The following is a 22,005-nucleotide window of genomic DNA, read 5'->3' as shown; positions in this document are numbered from 1 at the left end:
AGTACTAAGCAACGAAGGCCAGTGATTTTTTTTCTCAGTGAAGGCAATGATGATTCTAGTGGCTTATTCTTGCAAGGTAATTTTGTTCTCTGCCACATACTAAAAAAGTGAAAGCCAGAGAATTACTTCTTATTTTCTGGTTCCATCCTGCAGGGGAAGATGGTGAAAGGAATGGGAGGTGCCATGGATCTGGTGTCCAGCGCCAGAACCAGAGTGGTGGTCACCATGGAGCACTCCGCGAAGGTAACGTGTTCTGCTTCTGGAAATCCACAGTCCACGGAATCCTGCACACCGGGCCCTGTGGCCATGGGTTGTCTTCGGCGTGTTCACGTTGATAGCGTTTATATTTTGAGAAAAAGATTACAGGTAAAGGCAGTTATTTATTATCCGTTAGTTACACGGTTGTTTAACTTTGAATGAAGCGCAAATACCAGGGCATTCTTTGTTTGGCTTGCCTACACATTAAAAGTACAAGTTGTAATGTCTTCAAAAGCAGCGAAAAGATATCAAGGCAGATGTGTTGATTCAGTTTTTAAAATGATTATAGGGATTGCTGTCTGTGTGAATAATGAAAAACAACAGAATTTGGATTTTCTTTTAACAACAGTTATTTTTAGACGAACAACTCGGCCTCTTGCCGAGGCTATAAGATGCCGTTTTGAGAAGGGGTTGGGAAATTGTGGACTTGGTGATAGCAATGGTCCTGATTGTGAAAAGTATGATGCTTTTATTTGAACAAAAATTTATTGAGTGCCTGTTAACAGCCAGGCACTGCTAGGGTTTAGTGACCAAAAATAAATGAAATCATTGACCTGGTGGAGCTGACATTTGATGGTGATGGTGATGGTGATGGTGATGGTGATGGTGGTGGCTTCCGTTTCCTGAGCTTCCTGGGTGCCAGCAGCACACTAAGCACTTGTGTTTGTGGGTCACAAGCACATGAACTTGACTGTAGGTGTCTTTCCTGGTTCCAGAAACAGCTTCTGACAAGCTGCACAGCTTGCCTGAGGTCACGTGCCTAGCGGAACCTCGGTTAGACCTGGGGCCTCAGACTGTGCAGAGCCTGCTGCCTGCAGGCTCCCGGTGCGACTTTCTTCCTGGTTCCCTGCTCAGGGTCTTCGCACCAGCTGGGCTCAGCCACCTTCCCGACCCGATCCATGGGCTTCTGATGGTTTCAGAAGTTGATATTGGCAACTTTTTCTTCATTTTCTATGCGCTTTGTCCATCCTCTGTTGTAATTCATAGTTTTAAAGCAAAATCTACCTGTTCCCCACCTTGAGATCTGCTATTCTGAGTAGAAGCGGTAGTTGTTGGCCCTGTTTTCACATAGCGAGCGATGCAGCCCAGTGGGGGATCACGGAGCTGGGAGATTAGCATCTGACGTGCTTCCCCCCGGGGAGTTCTGCTACAGAGGGCTGTGTGCAGTGACTCGGTTCTGTTGCAAAAACTGTAATTAACATGGAATTATGGTGCATTGTTAGTAAACAGTGGAGAGTGAGCAGTGGAACACAAATATGAAACGTTGGAAATGAAACCAACAGAGGTTGGTTTCTGAGAGATGCCTGACAAAAAAGCATGCAGAGTGGTTCATTTCAGAGGCAAAAGGATGCCAAGTATGCAAATGAAAGCGAGCCCTTTTCTGCAACATTATGTCTGTTTGGGCACACTCTTTCTGACTTTCCTTCTGCTGTTACTTTAATGTTGCTGCATGGGCCCTGAGGTTCAGCTCATTTCAGGTTATTTTTGTGCATTCGTTTTCAAAACATTAGGCCTGCATTTAGCAAATTCTTTCTCTTTTTGTTTCCAATTTTTTCCCCCTCAGCTGGAATTTTTGGTAGAGGAAAAGAAATGGTGCTTCAGATGTCTGATTAGAAATCCCTTATCAAAGCTTTCACAGAAGCAACGCATTTCTCCCCCCGCCCCCCCACCGTTTCTTCTTTTTCTTCTCACAGTGAGGCATTGAGTTTTAGACCAGAATTAAAGTTAGGTATATATTTTTCTCACAGTGAGGCATTGAGTTTTAGACCAGAATTAAAGTTAGGTATATATTTTTCCGTAGACACTTCCACTTGAATGAACTAACAAAAATATATTTGTGGTTAAAATAATACTAGCGATTTGTTCACACGTACTACTTTGAAGAGTAAGCAAGAGGAGTTTCTCTTCAGGCTGCTCCACTTTTCGCCTGCAACGCTAGTGCGTTTTGTTCGCCTGTGCTCGCTGTTGCTGGCCCAGCACGAGGCGCGTGGAGACTCGCCCGCATCATCTTCCCCACGCCAGAGAGGCTGCGAAGCAGAGAGAGAAGAGGCAGGTGTTTCCCTCCAGGTAGCCGCGCCAGGAAACGATCTGTTCTGTTAGACGTGCCAGGTAACTTATGCCTAGTGATTAAGTGAACAGCCTAGAGGACAAGTCCCTGGAGTTGTATAAGACACCAGAGCGAACAGTTTTGCAGTGAAGGATTAAAACCTGAGCAAAGAAATATCTGAAGCTGCTGATTTTTTTTTTAGTAACGGGGTGGAGCTGTCGGCCAGTTTTCAGGTACAACCTTCTTTTTACTCTATCTCAGGGAAACAGATGCAGGCTGCTTATGAATATTACTTGAACTTTAAAGTCATGCTTTTTGTTCTTGTTTTAATCAAAGAATGTGTTTTAATCACTCCCTCCTTGTAAGCCTGTGCAAGCAGCCCCCGGCTGCTGGTATTGGAATCTCAGCTGCTCTGGAGTGACCCCCAGAGGGTTCCCTGCCGTCCAGCTGCCTCTGCAGACCAGACAGCTGGCCCTGGGGCCGCCCTGGCACTGCAGTCCCGTTGTCCTTTGCACTTGGACATCAGAGTTGTGGGGGAAGTGGCAAAGCAAGCAAAGGTTTCGATATCCAGGCACCTTCTTTCTTGAGCTTCTCTTCAGCTCTTGGCATGTCCTTTTTCTGCCCTCTAAAACTGGGAAGAAAACAAACGAAATGAGTGCCAGTTTGAGTCCTTACTCGATTCCAGATCCTGTACTTGCCATCGCACTTCCTGAATCTCATTAGCCTCTCGGTGACCCTGTGAAGTTGGGACGGAGGCAGGTGAGAAACCTGCCTGCGTATGTGGCAGAGGTAGGGGTGTCCCTCAGTGTGGTCCAGCCTGTGCCCATTACCTCGCGTTTGCGGCATCTGCACCAGCATCCCGCCCACACCTGCCCTTTACTAGAAGCTTTAGGTTTCAGAATTACCGCTTTTTCTCTTTCCATTTTCCTGCCCAAAGCTCTCCTTGCTTTGTGAGGTAGCCATCAGCCTGGTGCTTAACCCAGTCTGCCCATCTGATTGTGTTTGTTAGTATCCAGCCCCCCGTCTTCCTCTCCGTGTTAGAATCCTCCACGTCTTGCTTGGGCACATGTGTACTAGCCCAGTGACAGACTACAGCTCCCAGGCTCCCTGCAGGTGCATCCACGAGACCAAGCTTGGGCCAGTGGCATTTGAGCCTTTGCAAGTGTGTCAGTTTCGAGCCAGGGCCTTAAAGATAAAGCCGACTTCGTTGGCCTTCCCTTGCCCCCCGCCCCCCACCCCTCCGCAGCTCTCCGCAGCAGCGTCGGGCCCAGCCTTGTAAACCCCATTCCTAGACTCGCAGAGCTGCCCTCCACCCCGGACTCTCTGCTCCTCTCACCCTCTGCACCTCCTTGGCCGCTGTCAAAGTTTTGGGCCCCCACCATTATTTGTCACTCTGGAATCCTTATTTTCACAGTGCAGTTCCGTAGTGGAATTCTCTGATGTGCCGTAGAACTGGATGTGTTTCTCCTTATTAGACGACTTCCCAACTGCACCTGGTTGCTCCACACCCATCTCTCTGAGAGCGCGCGTGCGCGCACGCGCACACACACACACACACACACACACACACACACACACGGGAAATCATTATCATTTCCCCCCTGAAGCCTCCTTCCTTCTGCTTGGCCCAGCCACGACGGGGCAGTCTCCCAGCCCCCACACTGGGCACTGAGTACCACGTCCACAGCCCTCCTGTAATCTGCGCCCCCGTGTATTTCTGCTCTCCGTGTTTAGGTCCTTTTCCCATCTGCACGGATCCCGGTTGCCGCGTCCCAAAGGTCCCCATGCTGTCAGACCCACCCTCCTCCTCAGCCATCAGGTGCCAGAGTGAGCAGCCACACACGGGAGCTGCCTGGAGGCCACACCACAGTTCATGCTGGGCTGCTGGCCTTTCGTCCGCAGCTCCCCAGCAGGCCACCTGTGCCCCAATTCCAGGGCCTCGGCTGGGCCACCACCCCCACAAGTGCATTGTGCTGTCTCCTGTGCTCGGGTCCCTTTCCCTCAAGAACTGGCTCACTTCTGCCTCAACCTAATCACACCTGAGCGAGCCAGCATCTTCTGATGGTTGGCTCAGTGCCTTCCATCTCTAGATATTACAAGTGACCAAAGGAATATGCTTTGATGCGTTGTCTTGAAATTTGGTAGGATTGCCGTCTGTGAGCATGTCCATTTGCTTGTTTATGGAGGAGTCAGGTCTTTATTGAAGACCCAGCAGCAGGCATCATAATGGGGTCTGAGAAAATAAAAACTGGAAAGACCTGGGCCTTCCTTGCGGCAGCTCAGAGTCTCACGGGCACAGTCATCGAGATCAATACTTAGAACAGAAGAGTGTGGAAAGCAGCACGAAGAGCTGAGCGCCCATTTCCTTTAGACGGGAGCTCTGCGTGGGAGGTGACGTTTGCGTGGAGATCCAAAGGCTGGGCCGGCGTTGGGTCCCAGGGTGCTGCGGGTCAGGGAATGGGCCCCGGGGTGCAGGCAGACACGCGTGTGGCGGGACATACAATGAGGTCCCTGTTGTTATAGAGCAAACAGAAGAATTGGTGGGAAACACAGGCACACACACAGTCTAGATTCCATACAGTTGGTCAGAGTGATTTTTAAAAAAATATAAGTCAGCCCTGGCTGGTGTAGCTCAGTGGATTGAGCACAGGCCTGTGAACCAGACGATTGCGGTTCGATTCCCAGTCAGGGCACATGCCTAGGTTGCAGGCCGTTCCCAGCAGGGCACACATGAGAGGCAACCACACATTGATATTTCTCTCCCTCTCTCCTTCCCTTCCCCTCTAAAGATAAATAAATAAAATCTTTTAAAAAAAGTATAAGTCAATCACATCACTTCTTCCTCATCTCAGAAACTCTCCATGGCTTTCCATTTCACTTAAATTCAAGTTCAGAGTCCTTACTGTTGTCTCTAAGGTCCTCCATGGTCTGTTGAATGCAACCCAACTATCTGATTCTGTCCACTACCATTCTCCCTCTCATCCTCTCAGCTCCAGCCAGACTCTTTTCGTATGAGCTTCTGGAACATTCTTCTCTCCCCCAAGGCCTTTGCACTTGTTCCCCTCTGTGCCCGGGGTGCTCCTCCTCAGACTGCGTCTCAGGAGACATGGCTGCGTCTCAGTTCATGCAGGTCTCTGCTCAGAACCCCGGAGGAGCTTTCCTGGCTGTCCTGTGATACAAACAGGAGCTGCCCACTTCTGGTGACCACCTCCCTTCTGCACTGGGATGTGGGTTCCACAGGGGCAGGGGCTCTGTCTGTCCCGACAGCCGAGGAGAATCGTGCGTGATGCACGTGAGGACCCATCGGCTCTCCGAACAATATCAGTGCTCAGAACATAGAGGCCCTTTTCGCTTTTTCCCAGTAGTTACGTGTTTGCTGCCTTTGTTTTATCATTACAGCACTCGTGTGAGATAGGTCTAATTGTTTCCCTTTCAAAGACAAACACCGAATTCCGTAGATGGTGAAAGTCAAGTGCACAAGTAAGTGTAAACAAGCTGAGAATCCATGCGTTCTGCCTCTCGGCCTCCTTTTCCCACTGCCAAACTTCTCAGTCAGGCAAGTACCATCCCCACTAACAATATAAAGGAAAGTGCTTTGTTCTTGGAATTGCAGGCTGGAAACGCATCCCTGAGGGGTGCGACTTTCACAGCGCAGAAGCAGAGATTCAGTCATAGTTGTCATTTATTGGAAACAAGCGAAGCTCGAGAATCTATTTTAAAGAACATAAATGAGAGCTCTATTTCTAAAACAGGTTTAGATTTTATTTTTTATTACAGTGGGAGGTCTGGATGCTGAAGGGATAAAAAGGATCATAATTATATTGTCATGAAAAGTTGAGAATAAACCTTCGTGAGTAATATTTCTGTTAAGTTCAGTCTGTGTCTGACAGAATGTGAGTCACGTGGGGATCTGGGGTGCTGTTCTACCTTGTCTTCCCCTTTGGGGGACAGGAGTTATAAGAAGTAAATGAGGTTTATTAGTCTTATTTATTTAGGACCAAAGATATTACCAAAAGCCAATAAATATGAAAGATTTTTTAAAAACCTTTTTCTGGGAAACATTTTTGAGATACTTTTCAGGAACCTTGAAAAGTATCCCCAATAAATGAAGTACTCCTTTATTAGGATAACTGATAATTAACATAGTTTCGGCTGATTTAATTTTTTTCCATTCATGAAAGCTTGTCCATATTTTATCATTTTTAAATACTTCATGGCTGGATCTCTTTGGAAAAAAAATTCACCTTTACAAAACACAAATACCTTGTTTTTTCTCCTTTCATGATGGAAATACCTGCAAAATCATGTTATGGTAGGGGGAAAAAGCCAAACACAGTCCAAGAACCAATAAGCCCTTTTAAAATGTCTTATAGAATTTAAGTAAACTAAAAGCTGTACATTCTAAGACTGCACGTGCACAGTTCTTAAAAGGAAAACCGATACTAAGGGAAGCTCTCGAGGTTGCCACGACAGTTCGTGAATAGAGAAAGTAATTCCTGTTAGTTCCCGGGCCCCGTCTTCCCCAGGATGGAGAATGGAGATCGCCCCTTGCGGGCTGGGCTGTAGGGGGAAGACAAGGCCACAGCACAGGGTTGTATTGCACAGGAGAGACCTGTTCTATTGGAAGATGGCAAAGCCCCAAAGCCTTTTCAGGGAGATGGCCTGCTGTGTTTGTCTTCTTGTTCAGTGAGTCTTCCCCTTGGGACTGTGCCGGAACCACAAGTTGTTGTTACATCCACATTACAAAAGCCCTTTATAATGGCAACTGTTCCCCCGTTGGGACCTGGCTGAGTCTTCCCCATGAAGTCCTAAGCAGGGTTTTGGAATCCCCGTCAAACAGGGGTAAAGGCCCACAGGGGTAGACTCAGTGTGAGTAACAGTGCTCTCTCGTCCTTTGATTCTGTGGACCTTCAGTTTCTTTACTTCACACATTTCATTGTTCTTTGCTGTGTGCCACGTCAGTCACCACACCAGTGACCTGACAGTCGTGTGCCTAGTAGCACAGTGTCCCCGATACTTTATGCCTGGGGGGGGGGGGGGGGGGGAGAAGCGCTTTCACAGGGTTTCAGCCTCAATGCCATGGGAAGCAGAGGACTCGGGGCAGTAACATGAGGCCTTCTCCCATGGGATTTTGGCAATGGCCAAGGGAGACCTATGGTAGGTTTTGTTTTGCCACCAGACAAAGCCCTGGATATTCTGTTGCCAAGTTCAGCCTTAGTAGCCCTCTTTTCAGCAAATAAAGGCAAAAGCCTTGAAGCTTTGGGAGGGAGCCGCACGAGCGGCAGATGACCATCACTCACTGTCTCTCTCTTCACTTGGAGATTGACATCTTTCAGACCGCAGTCTGGAGAGGCCTTTGCCCCTCCATTTGGTCAGGCCTTTCTCTGTCTCTGCAAAGCCTTGTAAGCCCCGCCGAGCACTCACTTCTCTCTCCCTGTGCTTCTCCTAGCCAGGTCAGCTGCGAGGCATGCACAGGCAGGACCTCAGGGCGAGAAGGCAGCCTCTGGTGGTCCCTAGACTCAGTCACGTGGTATTTCACCGCTCCAATCCTCTGGTTCCTCGAATCAAAATTGTAACGTTCAGACAGCCCTTTGGACCACTGTGCTGGTTTGCACAGTGCTACACGCACTGATTGCAGTCGATGCTGACATGACTGGTCTCAGCCGTCCGTGAGCCCAGAGTCTAGCAGGGAAGGGGGTGAAGGAAGGTGAACAGTCACAGCATGTGTGGGGTGAAGGGAGCACTGGGGTGTCCCTGGGACACTGGCGAGGGGATGTTGGAGACAGTGTCTCCGGGGAAGACGAACCTGAGCCAAGTCCTGAAGAAGAGGCAGTGTTTTGCCCTTTGAATATGGGACAATGGGGTACCTGGTGAATTCATGAACAAAGGCTTAGAGACTCGGTCTCTTAAGGAGCAACCCACTTCTAGAACTTGCCTTCTCTCTAGTTCAGCATTGGGGCATTCCCACAGAAGGCGCCTCAAGGGGAAATACATTGCAGCCGCCTCTAAGAAGCACCTACTAGGCAAGATGGGCACAGAGTGGGGTTCCCGTGAAGCAGCGTCTGAGGGGCGAGCTGTGCTGCCGAAGTGAGTGACGCGCCCAGCAGGGGCACTGTCCTGTCCTGATGGAGAGAGCGCGCTCTCGGGGCTAAGTTTTATGAGAGCAGGAAGCTTGTAGTGATAACAAGGGCGTTCGTTATCATTGAACCACAGTTGTCGTTTTCTGAAGAATTTAGGCCCTGGGCTTCACGCAGAATATCTGAAGAATAAAATGGGGGTCAGCATGAAACAAATAGTAGAGAGTCCTAAGGCCCCAAGTCACGCACACACGAGAGGCTGAATTTTTAGGGCTGGTATCAGGCGTGTCAGCCCTGAAGGGGGCGGAGGAGGAAAGAGCTGGGGGAGCAGGTGGAAGGAAGAGATGTAGCTCCTCACCGAGGTTATGGCGAAGCTCGCAGACCGGGACCCCTGAAGTCAGGACGGTCGGCAGCTGTAACCTGGGCTTCACAGACACTCCTCTGCCTCCTCAGACATTTCTCTGCGGGCAGAGCAGCCCGGTGATAATATGAGCAAGAACCACTCACCCCGGGGATTTGCCTGTGGCTCCATCCCTTCCTTGTGTACGGTGCCGCCCCAACTGTTCATTCCATTCCTCTGGGGCCCTGAGTCAGGAAGACAAGGCCGTTGAAGAGAGAACTATGGCACAAAGAATTTAAGGGACCAAATGACTATGAAGTAGCAGAGTTAAGCAAAACTGGGTCTTTGAACTTCTCGTATATGGTGTTCTTTGCTACCACACTACACTGTGTCTCTTTTTTAGGATTTATTTTTAAATGCTAAGATATCAGCATTTATCCCTCCTTTGTGAATCATTAATCTGTGCAGCCGCCCGGCCACATGCAGGGCTCCGCTCGGCATGGTCGGAAGAGCGTGCCGGAGTGGGGTGGGTCATCCCCCAGCTTCATGGCTAAGTGTTGTTCAATATTGAGGCCATGGCATTCTGAAGTCTTTCTGCATTTCATTTTCTCTTTCTCCTTGGGCTCTGTATGTCTTGGAGCCAAATGTGAGTGAGGTCATCTACCTACATTGTTCTCACCGCAAGATTACATGCAGTGCCAGTTCGTAGCCTGCCTTGTGGTCTGCCCACGTGAGAGATGCCTTTTCATTGGTTTTGTGGGTCTCAAGAATTGCATTCAGGCCACCTTTATGCAGGAACTTAAGAGCTGGTAGATTGTAGATCTGTTCGACGTAAGTTGTAGAAACAGCCCAAGCGTACCTAACATTTATTGAGCACCTACTGAGTACTGCACACGTGCATTTGTCTCGTTGAGCCTCCCAAGAACCCGGTGCCTCCCACAGCTCGCGTGGGGCAGAGTCGGGCTTTGCTTGTGGGTCCTTTGGCTGCAGCCTGCACTGTGGACCAGAGGCTCTGCCGTTTACATGGAAAGGGGTCTTCAAAGGCCTCTGTTGGTGGGGCCCAGTTAATTCTGTCCGCTGACATCCATGATTCCTCCAAAAGCCAAGTTGGTTTGCTTGTTAAAATCCAAGGGGCTGCTTTCACACTAGATGTAGATCTTGCTCAAATAATGAGAAGAAAAGTAAGAGCTCACTGCAGAGAACGCCCTTCCGAGGCTCACAGATTGTTCACTCTGTTCTCAGACAGACAGGGAATTCGTCGCAATGGGTCTTATTTCGGTTACATTAAATGTAAGGAGACCTGGCAACTGTAGAAGTTCGAATAGTCATCATTAATTTCAGCTCTTTAATTAAGCTTCTGTGACACGTGCACACTTCCTTTGAAATCTGGAAAGGAAAAGAGATAATTAAAAATGAAGTGAAAATGAGGTTTTATTTCTACAGCTATAAATTTTCTTATACAGCAGGATCCAGAAGCATATAACTTGTTATTAAAGGTATAATGTTTAACCACTTAATATATATTTAGCACTAGTTTTGAATAATTAAAGTAATAGAGTTTATCTTTTTTTTGAAATCCACCCATGATTCCCAGTAGACTTCCCTTTTCCATCTCGTTCATTCAGAAAATAGTGAATTCCTTCAGTGCCATGCCCTGGGTTTGGTGCACGAAAACCTTTGAATCACTGGTGTGTTGGTGAGTTGGCAGGTTAGCACAAGGAGTAAAATCCTCTCCGTTAGGCCCAGTTATCCAAAATCCTTTGCTTCTGGGTGACATGTACTTGGTCTGAGCGGTTTTGAGAGCGACGTGAGCCAGGTGGCAGGTGTGTGTCGTAGCCAGTGAACACCGAGAAGGCTCAAGATGATGATGACATCATGTATGATGCTTTTAGACCCAGAAAGGAAGCAGTCAGAGCATTTTGCCATTTTTAGTAGAACATCTAGAGTGTGGTAGGTCAGCCATCAGCCTCAAGGGAAATACTAATTTGGGTTCCTGGTGCTTTGCTACTTAGAAAGGAGCTTATTGCCATCAGGCGACGATGGTCTGGAGATCAGATCCTCAGAGCCCGTGTCTCCACTGCACGTGGGGCGTGGGGGCAGGGGGTTGATGGCCCAGAGCCTGCTTTCTACACTCTCTCTCTCTTATTTTATGGCTGAAGAAAGGGCACTGTGGCTAAAGGAAATTTGGGAGCATGTGGATTTGGGCCAGTGAACAAAAGCTTCAGACTCGAGGGAAAGCCCAGAGCTGTCTGAGAAAGTGACTCCAGTCGTGGTTCACTGCGCTGCCTGGCCTGGCTGTGAACAGCCGTTGTGGGCATTTCATGGGCGGGGTGGGAGTTCTGACCATGGAGGTGCGTGTGTGCTGTGGCAGCTGCAGAACCGGAGGTGCTGGAGGCAGGCCACGGGGGGTCAAGTCCGCGTGGCCCCCGTGAGAAATTAGCTGGTGATGTCTGCAACTGATCACCCACGACCAATCCGCATGGCTGGCCAACTCCGTATTTTAAAATACAGAGGGGGGAAGGAAATGTATGAAGGTATACTGATATATAAAAGAAAACGCAAATTAAAATTGATTCCTATTGAGAGCAGGTCTAAGGGTACTGAGGGGGGTAAGGACTGCTGGATTCTGTAGATGTATTAGTTTTTAATGAATAAATTTTTAAAGGGATATACTGCATTTGTATTTCATATGTGCTTCCTTCCCACTTTGGGTAAATAATAATTCATGTCTGTCGAGAAGCCCGTTCCCTGGAAGAGAAAAATAAGGGAGATACAAAAAGTGAAACTTCTCATTCCATGATGCAAGGAACGAGGCTTGAGAAACCAAGTTGACAGCAGGGTGTTTCCCACGTACATCAGTTACGCCCTTGGCTATTCGCATGGTGTCCTCCCGAAACCATTTGAGGGACCGAAGCTGCCTCCAGAGACAGTACAAGCATGAGTGTGCAAAGCCTCCGAACCAGCCTGGACGTGTGAGACAGTTTCTCTGGTAGTTCCTGTCTGTCTGTAGTTATATCAGGCCTAAGCGAAAATTGGTCCCTAACCTCTCTTTTTAATGTTTCTTGTTTAAAACAGGGAAATGCACATAAAATAATGGAGAAGTGCACATTGCCCTTAACTGGAAAACAGTGTGTCAACCGCGTCATCACTGAAAAGGTAGAGTGCCTTTGTCTCTCTCTGTATTTCCTCTGTCTGCCACCACCTTCTGGTTTATAAGCTTTATTAGGATTCTTTTTTGTTACCTCCCGAAAAATGTATTATTCCATTGGTAGTCGTAGGATTAGTTTAATAGTAAGATCCATGGGAAGACTGAATAGGAAAATTCATCACTTTAATGTTTAGAAATGTAGAATGCATAATGTGCAACTCCCTGGAAATATGCATCGCCACGCAGAATTGAATTAGTGTCCTTAGTCATTTTGACAGTGTGACACAGTCAAGGTTTATTGGTCATTATGCTCGGACTGTAAATACACAAAGGCAACCACACACTTATTATTTCCACCTTTCTTCTTTGTTTTCCCAAATCACAAGTACCGATTGTTGGATTTTAGCCCAGGAGACTCAGAAAAAGTCAGGCTTTACTCGCGTGGGTGCAAACTGCGGGGCAGAGCCCACGGTGAACCAGGGACTGTCCTCTGTGGTTCTCGCCTGTCCCCAGCCCTCCTGCGCAGAGAGGACTTCAGAGCCTCTCCGCATCGATTTCTTCTCAGGCGGAAGTGGCTCAATAGGAAGCTGCTCCGATCGGAGAGAAGCCCCAGGCAGCTGTCTGCCACCTTCTTTCTGGCCCGCAGTTGACGTGAGGGTGTAGGAAAGACGTCGTTCTCCTAAGTGAGCAAGGAGGGTGTCAGCTTCTTGATTCAGCATTTTAATGAAATCACCAAACAGTATTCTCTGTATCAGGCTGTGTTGGCTGGTTGGTTTTTCTGTTAGTGATGCTGCTCCTTCGCCGAGAGCCCAGCAGAGTGTCTTTGCATTAGTCTGGTCGCTCACTCTCATGGAAGTGGTAACCAGCGCCCCGAAGCAGCCCCCGGAAGTAGCCTAGGAGCTCATCATACTCTGCAGAAGCCACATTTTTAAGGGCTGTTATATTCTAAATGCTGCCTTTCCCCATGGCTTTCTATGTGGAATTCCACAAAGAACCTCAGTGAGAAGAGCAAATAGGTAAAATGGCAGGATGTGTGATCTCAGGATTGCTTCCCTGAGTCTCACTGTGCCTGGAACCACTCCCAAACTGCGGGCAGCACTGGTTCTCAGGGACCCATTACAGTCGACCCTCGGCTGGTGCGGGTTCGAACTGTGTGGGTCCATTCATGCGCAGGTTTTGTCAATAAATACTGTAAATGTACTTTCTCTTCCTTGTGATTTTAACATTTTTCTCCAGCTTACTGTATTACAAGAATATGGTACATAATACATATAACATACAAAATATGTAGTCATTGACTGTTTCTGCTCTTGGTAAGCTTCTGGTCAACAATAGGCTATTAAGTTTTGGGGAGTCAAAAGTCACATGCAAATTTTCAGGGCCTCAAACTCCTGTATTGTTCAAGGGTGAGCTATACTTTGAAAATAGAGAGAAAGCTGTCCTTGTTCCTGTCTCTTTAATAGCGTAGTCTGGTAGAGCTTTACCGATAAGTCCAGCCACACTGTCCCCCATCCTCCTCTTCTCCCGATAGGCCCTCTCCCTGCTCCCTGTCCACGCGTGCCCTGCCCCTGTTCTCCTCAGTTCAGGGCTCCTGCCTGCAGTACCTCCCACTGCCCTCCGCCTCCCCCAGCCCTCCCCTCCCTTTAAGCCCAGTGCAGTTTCCAGCTTGATCACGAAGAGATTTCTGACCATCTCAGCTCTCATCATTTCATCCCCAGAGTGATCCAAACATTCATTCTGGCACTTACCGAATAACCTATGTTTTCTTGTGACATGACTTGTTGTTATTTAACATTCGTTCCATTTAAAAAACTGTTTTATCCTCTTTCTCCATCCACACCGTTGTTTTATTTATTCCTTCATTACTGAGCATTTTGTGAGAACCTTCTCTGAACTAGACCATTCCCAATGGCAGCCCCGCCCCCGAGGAGCACGTTCGGGAGGGGCAGACGGCGAGCATCCAGTGGCAGCCGTTACAGGAACAGACAAGACAAAGGCCAGGGGAGCCATGTGAGCTGATGCCGAGTGAGGAAGGAGCAGGAACCTGGGGGGAGGCTGCCTGACAGCCTGGGGAGCGTGGTGGAGAAAGCTCGGTGCTCTCAGAGAGCAGCGTTTCGTGGGTCTTGCAAGGCATTTTACAGTGGGTACCCTTTCTCCTCCAGTTTTAGTTTCTCACTTCCTGCCGTAACACGGCCCCACTTCAGACACACTGAGTGCCCCCACCACGGTCTTCTTTGCACTCCCTGTCTCGCTTCTCAGAATGCTCTCCGCACCCCATCCATCTGGCCGGTTGTTGCTCATCGTGATGTCTCAGCTGTAAATTTCTTTCTCCCGCCAGTCTTCCCTGCCCCCCGCAACCCCAAGTCTTCTGGGTGCTTTGCCGAACCCCAGGACACACTGTAACTTGGCACAGACCTCTGAGCTCTGCTGCGAGAGGACTCTGTCCATTCAACACTCCGTGTGGCACTTGCCTGCCCATGGCTGGTACCTGCTGGAGGCATGTGCTGGGCTTTTCCTGATGAGGACGGGCAGATTGACTGATGGGTCTCCAAAGATAAGTAGGAGTTTTACAAGTGAGAATAAGACCAAAGAAGCTCTTCCAGGCAGAGGGGAAACAAAGCAGGTGGAGTCATGCAGGTGTTAAAGGAACAGAACACACTTGGGGACACGTGAGTAGAACAGCAGGGAGGGAAGGCTGACACTGAGGGCACTTGAAAAGACACCCTACTAGGATGGAATGTGAATGCCTTGCTGGGAAATTTGGATTGTATCTGGGAGCCTTTCCATGATTCTTAGTGGCTGGGGACACAGTTAATTAGATCTGTGATCTAGAAAGAGCACTGTAGCTTTCATGTAGAGTGAGAGGAGAAGAGACGAGACAGAGTCCAGCGACAAGGCCCCTTCTGTGACCTGGGCCAGAAAGGTCAAGGTCCAGAAGCCTGGGACAGAAATAGCGTCAAGGGGGATTTACAACGAACCCCACCTAACTCAATGAGGAATGGGACATGGATGTGACCACAGAGTGATTTCTGCGTTTTCTGGCTGGAGGCATGGCGGCCTGCCGTGTCTGTAGGGCAGTAGGAGGAGGAAGGTGGAACCCGACGGGGCAGGAAGGAGGAGGCTCCGTTCGGACAGTCTCAAGTGGCTGTTCCTGAATGACCTCACGTCCTGCGCCTCCGGGCAGATAGGCCTGGCCAAGAGTTGCAGATGTGCATCGGGAGCTCAGAAGAAAAATCGCTTTCAGAACAAAGTTGGGGGGCTCATCAGCACGTGGGGTAAGCAGAGCCTTAACTGTAGATGCCGTTGTAGCGAAACTGAGTCCCGTGGAAGGCAGGCACATTCCCCCTGTGCTCGCTGCAGCAGGCACTGGATGAATGCTTGCTGAGGGAAGTAAGTGACAGCGCATTGCCACTAAGACAGTGAATGGGGACAGTCCTGTCACCGCGGATGTGGGACTGGAATTCCAATGTTCAGTCTCAAGGAACATTCCATCAGTTTGCAGTTTGAAGGAGGCTCTGCAGATGATCTGACCCTGACGTCCAAGTGCCCTGTTGCTAGGCTGAGGTGGGGAAGGGGCCTTCTCCACCAGCCCCCAGGCCGTGGTTAACCACTGTGTTGCCTTTTATGGTGCTAATAAAACAATGCATTCATTTGCAAAATGGATAGAGCAGTTGCAATACTATCCTTGGTAGTTGAACAATTTATTGTATAAATTCTAGGTTTTCATTTCCATTTTAATCGGGCTTTGCTGCCACTTTGTACCACTAGATAAGAATCTTCCTAAATATTTCAGAAGTAAATAACAGATGCTTGGCCCCATGACATCCAGTACATGGCCTTGAGAGCTAGTTAGGCTTGGATAAAGATTTTAATAAAAGTTTCTTTAAGAGCAGTGATTCAGTTCACCATAAAGTTCATCTCCCTCATCACTGAAGCCGTATGTTCGCAATGCCAGCGTCATCTCCACCCCGAATCTCTCCCCTGCCTGTTCGAAATAACCCAGTCTGGGGGCTTTATTTCTCTGATTCGTTCCATTTTGATAAATTTACAGTTGTTTATGGCACAGAGAAAAGCGTATCAGTGTGAACAACGCTCCAAACACTTTTCCTGCAAAGAAAAAGGAGTCCTTTAAACAAAATTTTAGTTGTCCATTTGGAATTAAATAACCTAATGCAGCCTGCAGACATTCCTAAGTGATCATTTTTCCTTCTCCAAATAAATATTTCTGCTGATAAAAAGGCTTTGTTAGAAACATAAAAATGTGTAAACAAAGAGCAAGTTTGTGGGAATATTTCCTCCTAATTTAAACCATCTTTTCTAGGAAAATTAACTAAGTTATCTGTGAATTCATCAAATAGAGAATGTAAGTGTGTCACTGGGGAGAAATAGCAATTAATCGGAGACAGATAAGCATCCGGGGGCTTTGCTCGGGGATCACACGCAGGTGACAATAAGTTAAGCCATTCAGGAGGAAGAGCATTCCTGGAAGGGGCCCCTGCTCTGTCCCAGGCAGATGCCAGGTGCAGGGAATATGGCTGTCATTATATTTGTCCTGGGTAATGACCTTGGGAAGCAGAGGGAGTTTTCTTTGTTTATTTATTTATTTTATTTTATATCCTTCTTCAGATGAGAAGATATCTTCACCAGATAGCAAAGCTCTAAGCCAGGGTTCTTCCCTCTGTAAGTGTGTGTTCCTGTCAGCCTCCTAACCAGGAGCATGTTTAAAAACGACAGTTGAGGGTTTGACTTCCAAGCTAGCTGAAATAAAGATTTTAAGCCCGAAATGGTATTGTTGTTGCATGCAAGGTCAGTCGTCTCCTGCAGGAGAGGGACGATCTGGGCAGACTCACCTTACCGTCTGAAGAGGCAGAAACTAACCCTGAGAACCGAGAGAGGAAGTGCCTGCTAAACGGGGTTGGGGTCAGGGGCCAGCATTCAGGGTCCCAGGGCAGCAGTCTGGGCTCCGACGAGTGGAGCTTCCTTCCCATCAGCAGTCTGCCTTGGGGCAGGGAAGCCTCCTGCCTCCGGAAGTTTCTAAGCAGAGCCCCAGCGACCATTTCAGACGAAAGTGTTGAAGACTTCTTAGGTGGGAAGTTACACTGAGTGGCTTTGCCGGTCTCTTCTACTCCCGTTGTCACATAACTAGGTGTGATAGCATGTGCTCCAAACCAGGCACGACAGCCTGAGTCCACCTGCAGGGGTCAGGCCGGACCAACTGGCACTACCGCCACCTTGCGATGCCAGCCAGCGTGTAGTGAGGGCATGTGGAGGGGAGGCTAGCCTCCTGCCCCGCTCGGACGGAGGCACCTTCATTGATGTGCATTCTACAGGGAGTTCCCCTGGCCCTGCTACCCTCTCCAACCTATGTGTTTTTACAGGACTCGGGGGGAACGTTTTCATATTTACAGTGTGCCCGGGGGAGGGGTCCCTCAGGGCCAGGACAGCCCTTTGTTACTCGGAGGCACCTCAGAGCACCTGCTGCTGTTCCCTGGACCACTTTCCCCAGCAGCACTGACCAGCCCTCCCCAGTCACCCTCGTGCTTTCACCTTCCACGTGTCTCCCCTCTCCTTTCCTTTATTCTTTCCTCCCTTCCAATCACCTGTTAATCATCAAATTGAAGTGCTGACCAGAGCTATTAGACCTAACCAGAATAAAATAATGTTTAAAAAAAACTGGTTAGTCCTGCCCCATGTGGCTTGGTTGGAGCATCATCCACAAACTGAAAGGTCACCAGCTAGATTCCTAGTTGAGGCACGTGCTTGGGTTCCGGGTTCAGTCCCCAGTCGGGGCACGTACGAGAGCCAACCAGTTGATGTGTTTCTTACATATTGGTATTCCTCTGCCTTCCCCTCAAACCCTTAACAAAAATGAAAAAATGCTTATAACAGTAGCGCGTGCCGCGCAGAGCTGCCACTTGTCACTCTCTGTCATCAGCAGTGTCCCCAGCCAATGGCCAGTGATGTCGCTGCCATTTGTTCCCCCACCCAAATGGAATAGTTATGGTTGGCATTTCTTTCATGGCTGATTTTCAGAGTCTTTTGTGCTGGGTCTGATCCTTCCTTTAAGAACTTGAGGGCCTGTTTCTGTTTCATGCTATACAGTGTTGACTCTGTTGGCAATTGTCATGGTCATGTTCTTGACTCCGACAGGCCGTGTTTGACGTGGACAACAAGAAAGGGCTGACTCTGATCGAACTCTGGGAAGGCCTGACGGTGGATGACATAAAAAAGAGCACAGGGTGTGATTTTGCGGTAAGTGCTTCTGTGAACAAATCCAGCCGCTTGTCCGGCATCACCAGCGTGATGAACGGGTGTTCGCAGGATGCGAAGCGTTCCTTTGGTGTCGTTCTCGGAGTTGACCTCTGCGGAGACCAGTGCAAGGGAGAGGCCTCCAGATGAGAGCAGGCGGGAGCAGGGACAGGCTCACACTCACGGGCCAGGGTTCGGCTCAGGCGTCAGGAGGAGGAGCGGGCAGAACCACAGGAGGGGCTGGAAATGGAAGGTCAAGTGAACTTGAACTCAAAGCTGCTCTCTGTCAAGCCCCTTGCAACGCTCTGTCTTGGGTCACACGTCAGCCGTAGGTACCCTTGATGAACTGTAAGATGTGAGCTGCACACAAAGACTTGACACTTCCTTATTTTTAAACCTGCCTGTGGCTTACGAATTCCTCTTTGGTTAGCTCCTATGCCTAATTGTCCCATCTGTTGATGTTATTAGAATGTTGGGCTTCTGACACCACCAGATGACAGTCACAAAGTAGGCATAGCCGACATCTAAGAAAAGCCTAGTGCATAGAAACTCTGACTTAACAAAAGTAGATAACTGTATCCATTTAAGAAATCTCCAAATCCCTTTTTAAAACAGAGAGAATAATACTGTGATATACAGGGTCTGTCAGGTAACACCCGCTTGGTTGGTAGGGTAATAATATGGTTGTAGTAATTTATAGTTTTAATTTGAACCTTTCACCTAAAATGTCCTATGGTGTGCTCGAGTGCGATATTGTTATGTCACAGAATTACAGGCTCGTGATTCTGTAATAAAAGAGTTTGTAATAAAAAGGGGTGTTATTTGTGCTGGAATTGCCTAGCTATCACCCACCCATCACCTACTTAATGGGGGTCGAGAGGATGGCTAGTCCAAAGTTAATCCAAAGTAAAGGTGAAATGTCCCCGAGGAAAGTGAAGGACAAGCATTTGCTTCTCACATACCTTTTTAAGAACAGGTCTACCAGTTAACACGAAATATGTGTACAATACTGGGAACCGTTGCAGCCCACATCCTGGAGAAGCTAATTTAACCAAACCCACTGGATAGAGCGTGTATTTCATACATTGCTTCCTTCGGTGCTGCGTCCTTGGCCGGTACCTATCAGTGCATGACAAATTTCTGTAAAGACAATTTTGCTGCCTAATTAATTATCCACATACAGCTGCTTCTGGTACTGTATGGAGGTCTTTGTCTATTAACCTTTTCTGAATTTCTCTTCAGAGAAAAGAAGTCCGCCAGCAACACCTCACACAAAGCGCACATCTTTAATTACTTTTTCCATAACGTCAGGGAGTCAGACCGGATTTGTCTCCACTTTAACTATTTAGAATTCCTTACTCTTGTGATAACAGAAAACAGTTCTTACTTACTCAGCTTTTCTTCATTTCCCCCCCTGGATTGGGTGAGCTAACCTCCTCTTCCACAGGCAGCACATTGAAGATCCACGGAGTGCTCAGTTTTCCGCCACCAAAGGGCGTATGCAAAGGAAGACCCTCACTGTTCTCTGTGCCTTTTTCAGTCGCGTTGGTGAATCAAGAATGAAAAAGATAGAGTTTTACTGTTTTGCTTTGTCGTCATTTTTACATGCCCATTTCCATGTTTCGATACATTGAAAACTATCTGGAGGGTCCCTCCCATTACAGTGTCACCTCCCCTGGCCTGGCGTGGACATGTAATGTCGTTTTCTGCAGACGTGGCCATTGAGGTGAGATGTTGATCTGTACATCAGTGTTGTCCTGGCAATGAAAAGGTGTAGTGCTGGTCAAACCACGATCCTCAGAAGAACTAGCTTCGGAGGGTCCAACGGTCAGGGCATCTGTTTGGACCCTGGCCGCCGGCATCACTGCTGCAGCGGGTGGTTCTCTGTGAGGCGGGGACTGGAGCGCTCTAGCTAATGCAGTGTTCTGCTCCATCGCTGGGTTAGCAGTGAGATGCATTTCATATGAAAAGTGTGTTGAGCACGGCATTTCTTTATCTGATATTTTGGAAGGTGTTCTGTGTTATATTCACAAGCTACTCTGTGATTGTGACAGTATAGGTAGCGTTTATTCCATGTGTGACTACTATTGCAAAGTTACTCAGGACTTCTGCTTGAGAAAAAGCCTGCTTAGCCTTCACCATATAACTGAAAGTGAATGTTCTAGAAGGGAATACCCAGGTTGTTGTGTAATAAAGAAAAAAGGTAAAAACCTAGGTCAAAGCAGTTGTGAAAACGTGTTGATAAAAGTCCCTTACACCTGTGCATATGGGCAAGTGAATGGCCACACGTATAGAATGTGGCTATAAGCTGATGGAGAAAATACTGAGAATTTCAAAGAAAAATAAAAATACGACAGCATCAGATGATAGGACATGACAAAACTGGTTTCCGGGTATTAAAAAATAATCGTTATAATGAACTCTTTGGACATTTAACAAAAAAGAGTGTACCACAGTGCAGTCAGCAGCCACAGAAAATGTGGGAGGCAGATGCGACCTTTACTTGTCACTGGAAACAGCTTCTTAAAAAATTTGTTAAAGATGAAGGTGCAGTGAGTCATATTTATGATGTGCCAGTTGAAAGGGAGATTTTTTTTTCCATTGGTAGGAAAGTCTCTCAAGGGCCATATACTGAGTATATCTGGAACTCCAAAGGAGGCTGTGGAAATTTTGTCATAGAAATGCAAATAGTGGCTATATTTCTGGAACCTTCCCCACACTCCCAAAATACTATTCTGGGCAAGAGTAGTTTACAGCGAGAGAAGCCAGCTTACAATGGACAGAGAGCTCCTTCCACATGGTCACTCTCCTTCAAAATGCAGTTGTTACAAAGAAAGGGACCTTCCTCTGTGCTTCTTGGTGGTTGCGTTCTGAGTCTATCAAGAGAGGTGAGGGAAGAGCGGGGCCGGGAGAGGTAAAAATATCACCGGTGTGATGAAGGCTGAGATGTAGGGTGTGGCTTCGGTGGACAGCCGCAGCAGGCTCTCCAGGTGCGTGTGGGCGAGACCCGAGCCCTTAGTTCTGGGCAGCCCTGGAAAGCCTCAGGCTTTCTATGCAGCAGTGAGCCTCTGCCTCTGAGCTGCTTCCCTGTGGCTGAGAGCAAAACAGCCCATGCTCCCTGTGGAAGGCCACGGAAGGTCAATAAAACAGAACAGATTGGCACAGCTACAACTCCCAAGGGTCTCGGTCCTATTCTCCAGGCAGAAATACACCTGAAACCACCCGTGGCAAAACATTAAGAACACTACTTATTTTTATGTTTGCAATGGAATCTGAAAGAAGCCAGCTGCAGACATTCTTTGCCAAGTTGAATAAATTTATACTCTCAATAAGTATTTAGGAACTGGCCTTATACCAGAATTAAATAGTATGCTCTTGGGATTTCAGTGGATGATGGGGAAGACAAATCATTGGCTCACCTTCTACAATAAATCCCATAGTCTTATGCTTAGCCTGTAGATCACCTTGGCAGGGTAACCTGCTTCAGCTTGCGTGAGTTCTCAATGTTGATGAGGCTATAAGAAAGAGAACAGAATGAAAAATGGTGGTTTAGTAGATGTTTTTCATTAAAAAACACAGGGGCCAATTCAGTCTTATGTCAAGCTTCATCTTCTGATGAAACTCAGTTTCCACATTGAGGATATAAATGATATTAAGAGCTCAAAAGGATCAGATGTTTAATTTAGGAAACAACAGTGTTGTTTCCTTTTACATTTTCTTTCTTTTTTATAAAAAGATTTTATTTATTTACTTTTAGAGAGAGGGAACCGGAGAGGGAGAGAGAGACATTGATTGATTGCNTCTTATGTCAAGCTTCATCTTCTGATGAAACTCAGTTTCCACATTGAGGATATAAATGATATTAAGAGCTCAAAATAGGGCCAAC

The 22,005-nt window shown here is 47.8% G+C and overlaps 1 protein-coding gene across 1 annotated transcript in view; it reads left to right on the top strand.

The window, feature by feature from the left end:
• Positions 1-22,005, top strand: part of OXCT1 (3-oxoacid CoA-transferase 1) — a 143,842-nt gene that overhangs the window by 117,540 nt on the left and 4,297 nt on the right. The window contains exons 14-16 of the mRNA XM_037063235.1: positions 154-243; positions 11,798-11,878; positions 18,021-18,122. Coding sequence (XP_036919130.1) covers positions 154-243; positions 11,798-11,878; positions 18,021-18,122 — 273 coding nt within the window. The remainder of the gene's footprint in view (positions 1-153; positions 244-11,797; positions 11,879-18,020; positions 18,123-22,005) is intronic.

The sequence above is a fragment of the Sturnira hondurensis genome, unplaced genomic scaffold (genome assembly GCF_014824575.4).
Source record: "Sturnira hondurensis isolate 20B ecotype Veracruz unplaced genomic scaffold, ASM1482457v3 Scaffold0014384, whole genome shotgun sequence".
NCBI classification, from domain to species: domain Eukaryota; kingdom Metazoa; phylum Chordata; class Mammalia; order Chiroptera; family Phyllostomidae; genus Sturnira; species Sturnira hondurensis.
The sequence above is the reverse complement of the archived record's forward strand: the minus strand, read 5'-3'. Positions and strand labels throughout refer to the sequence as shown.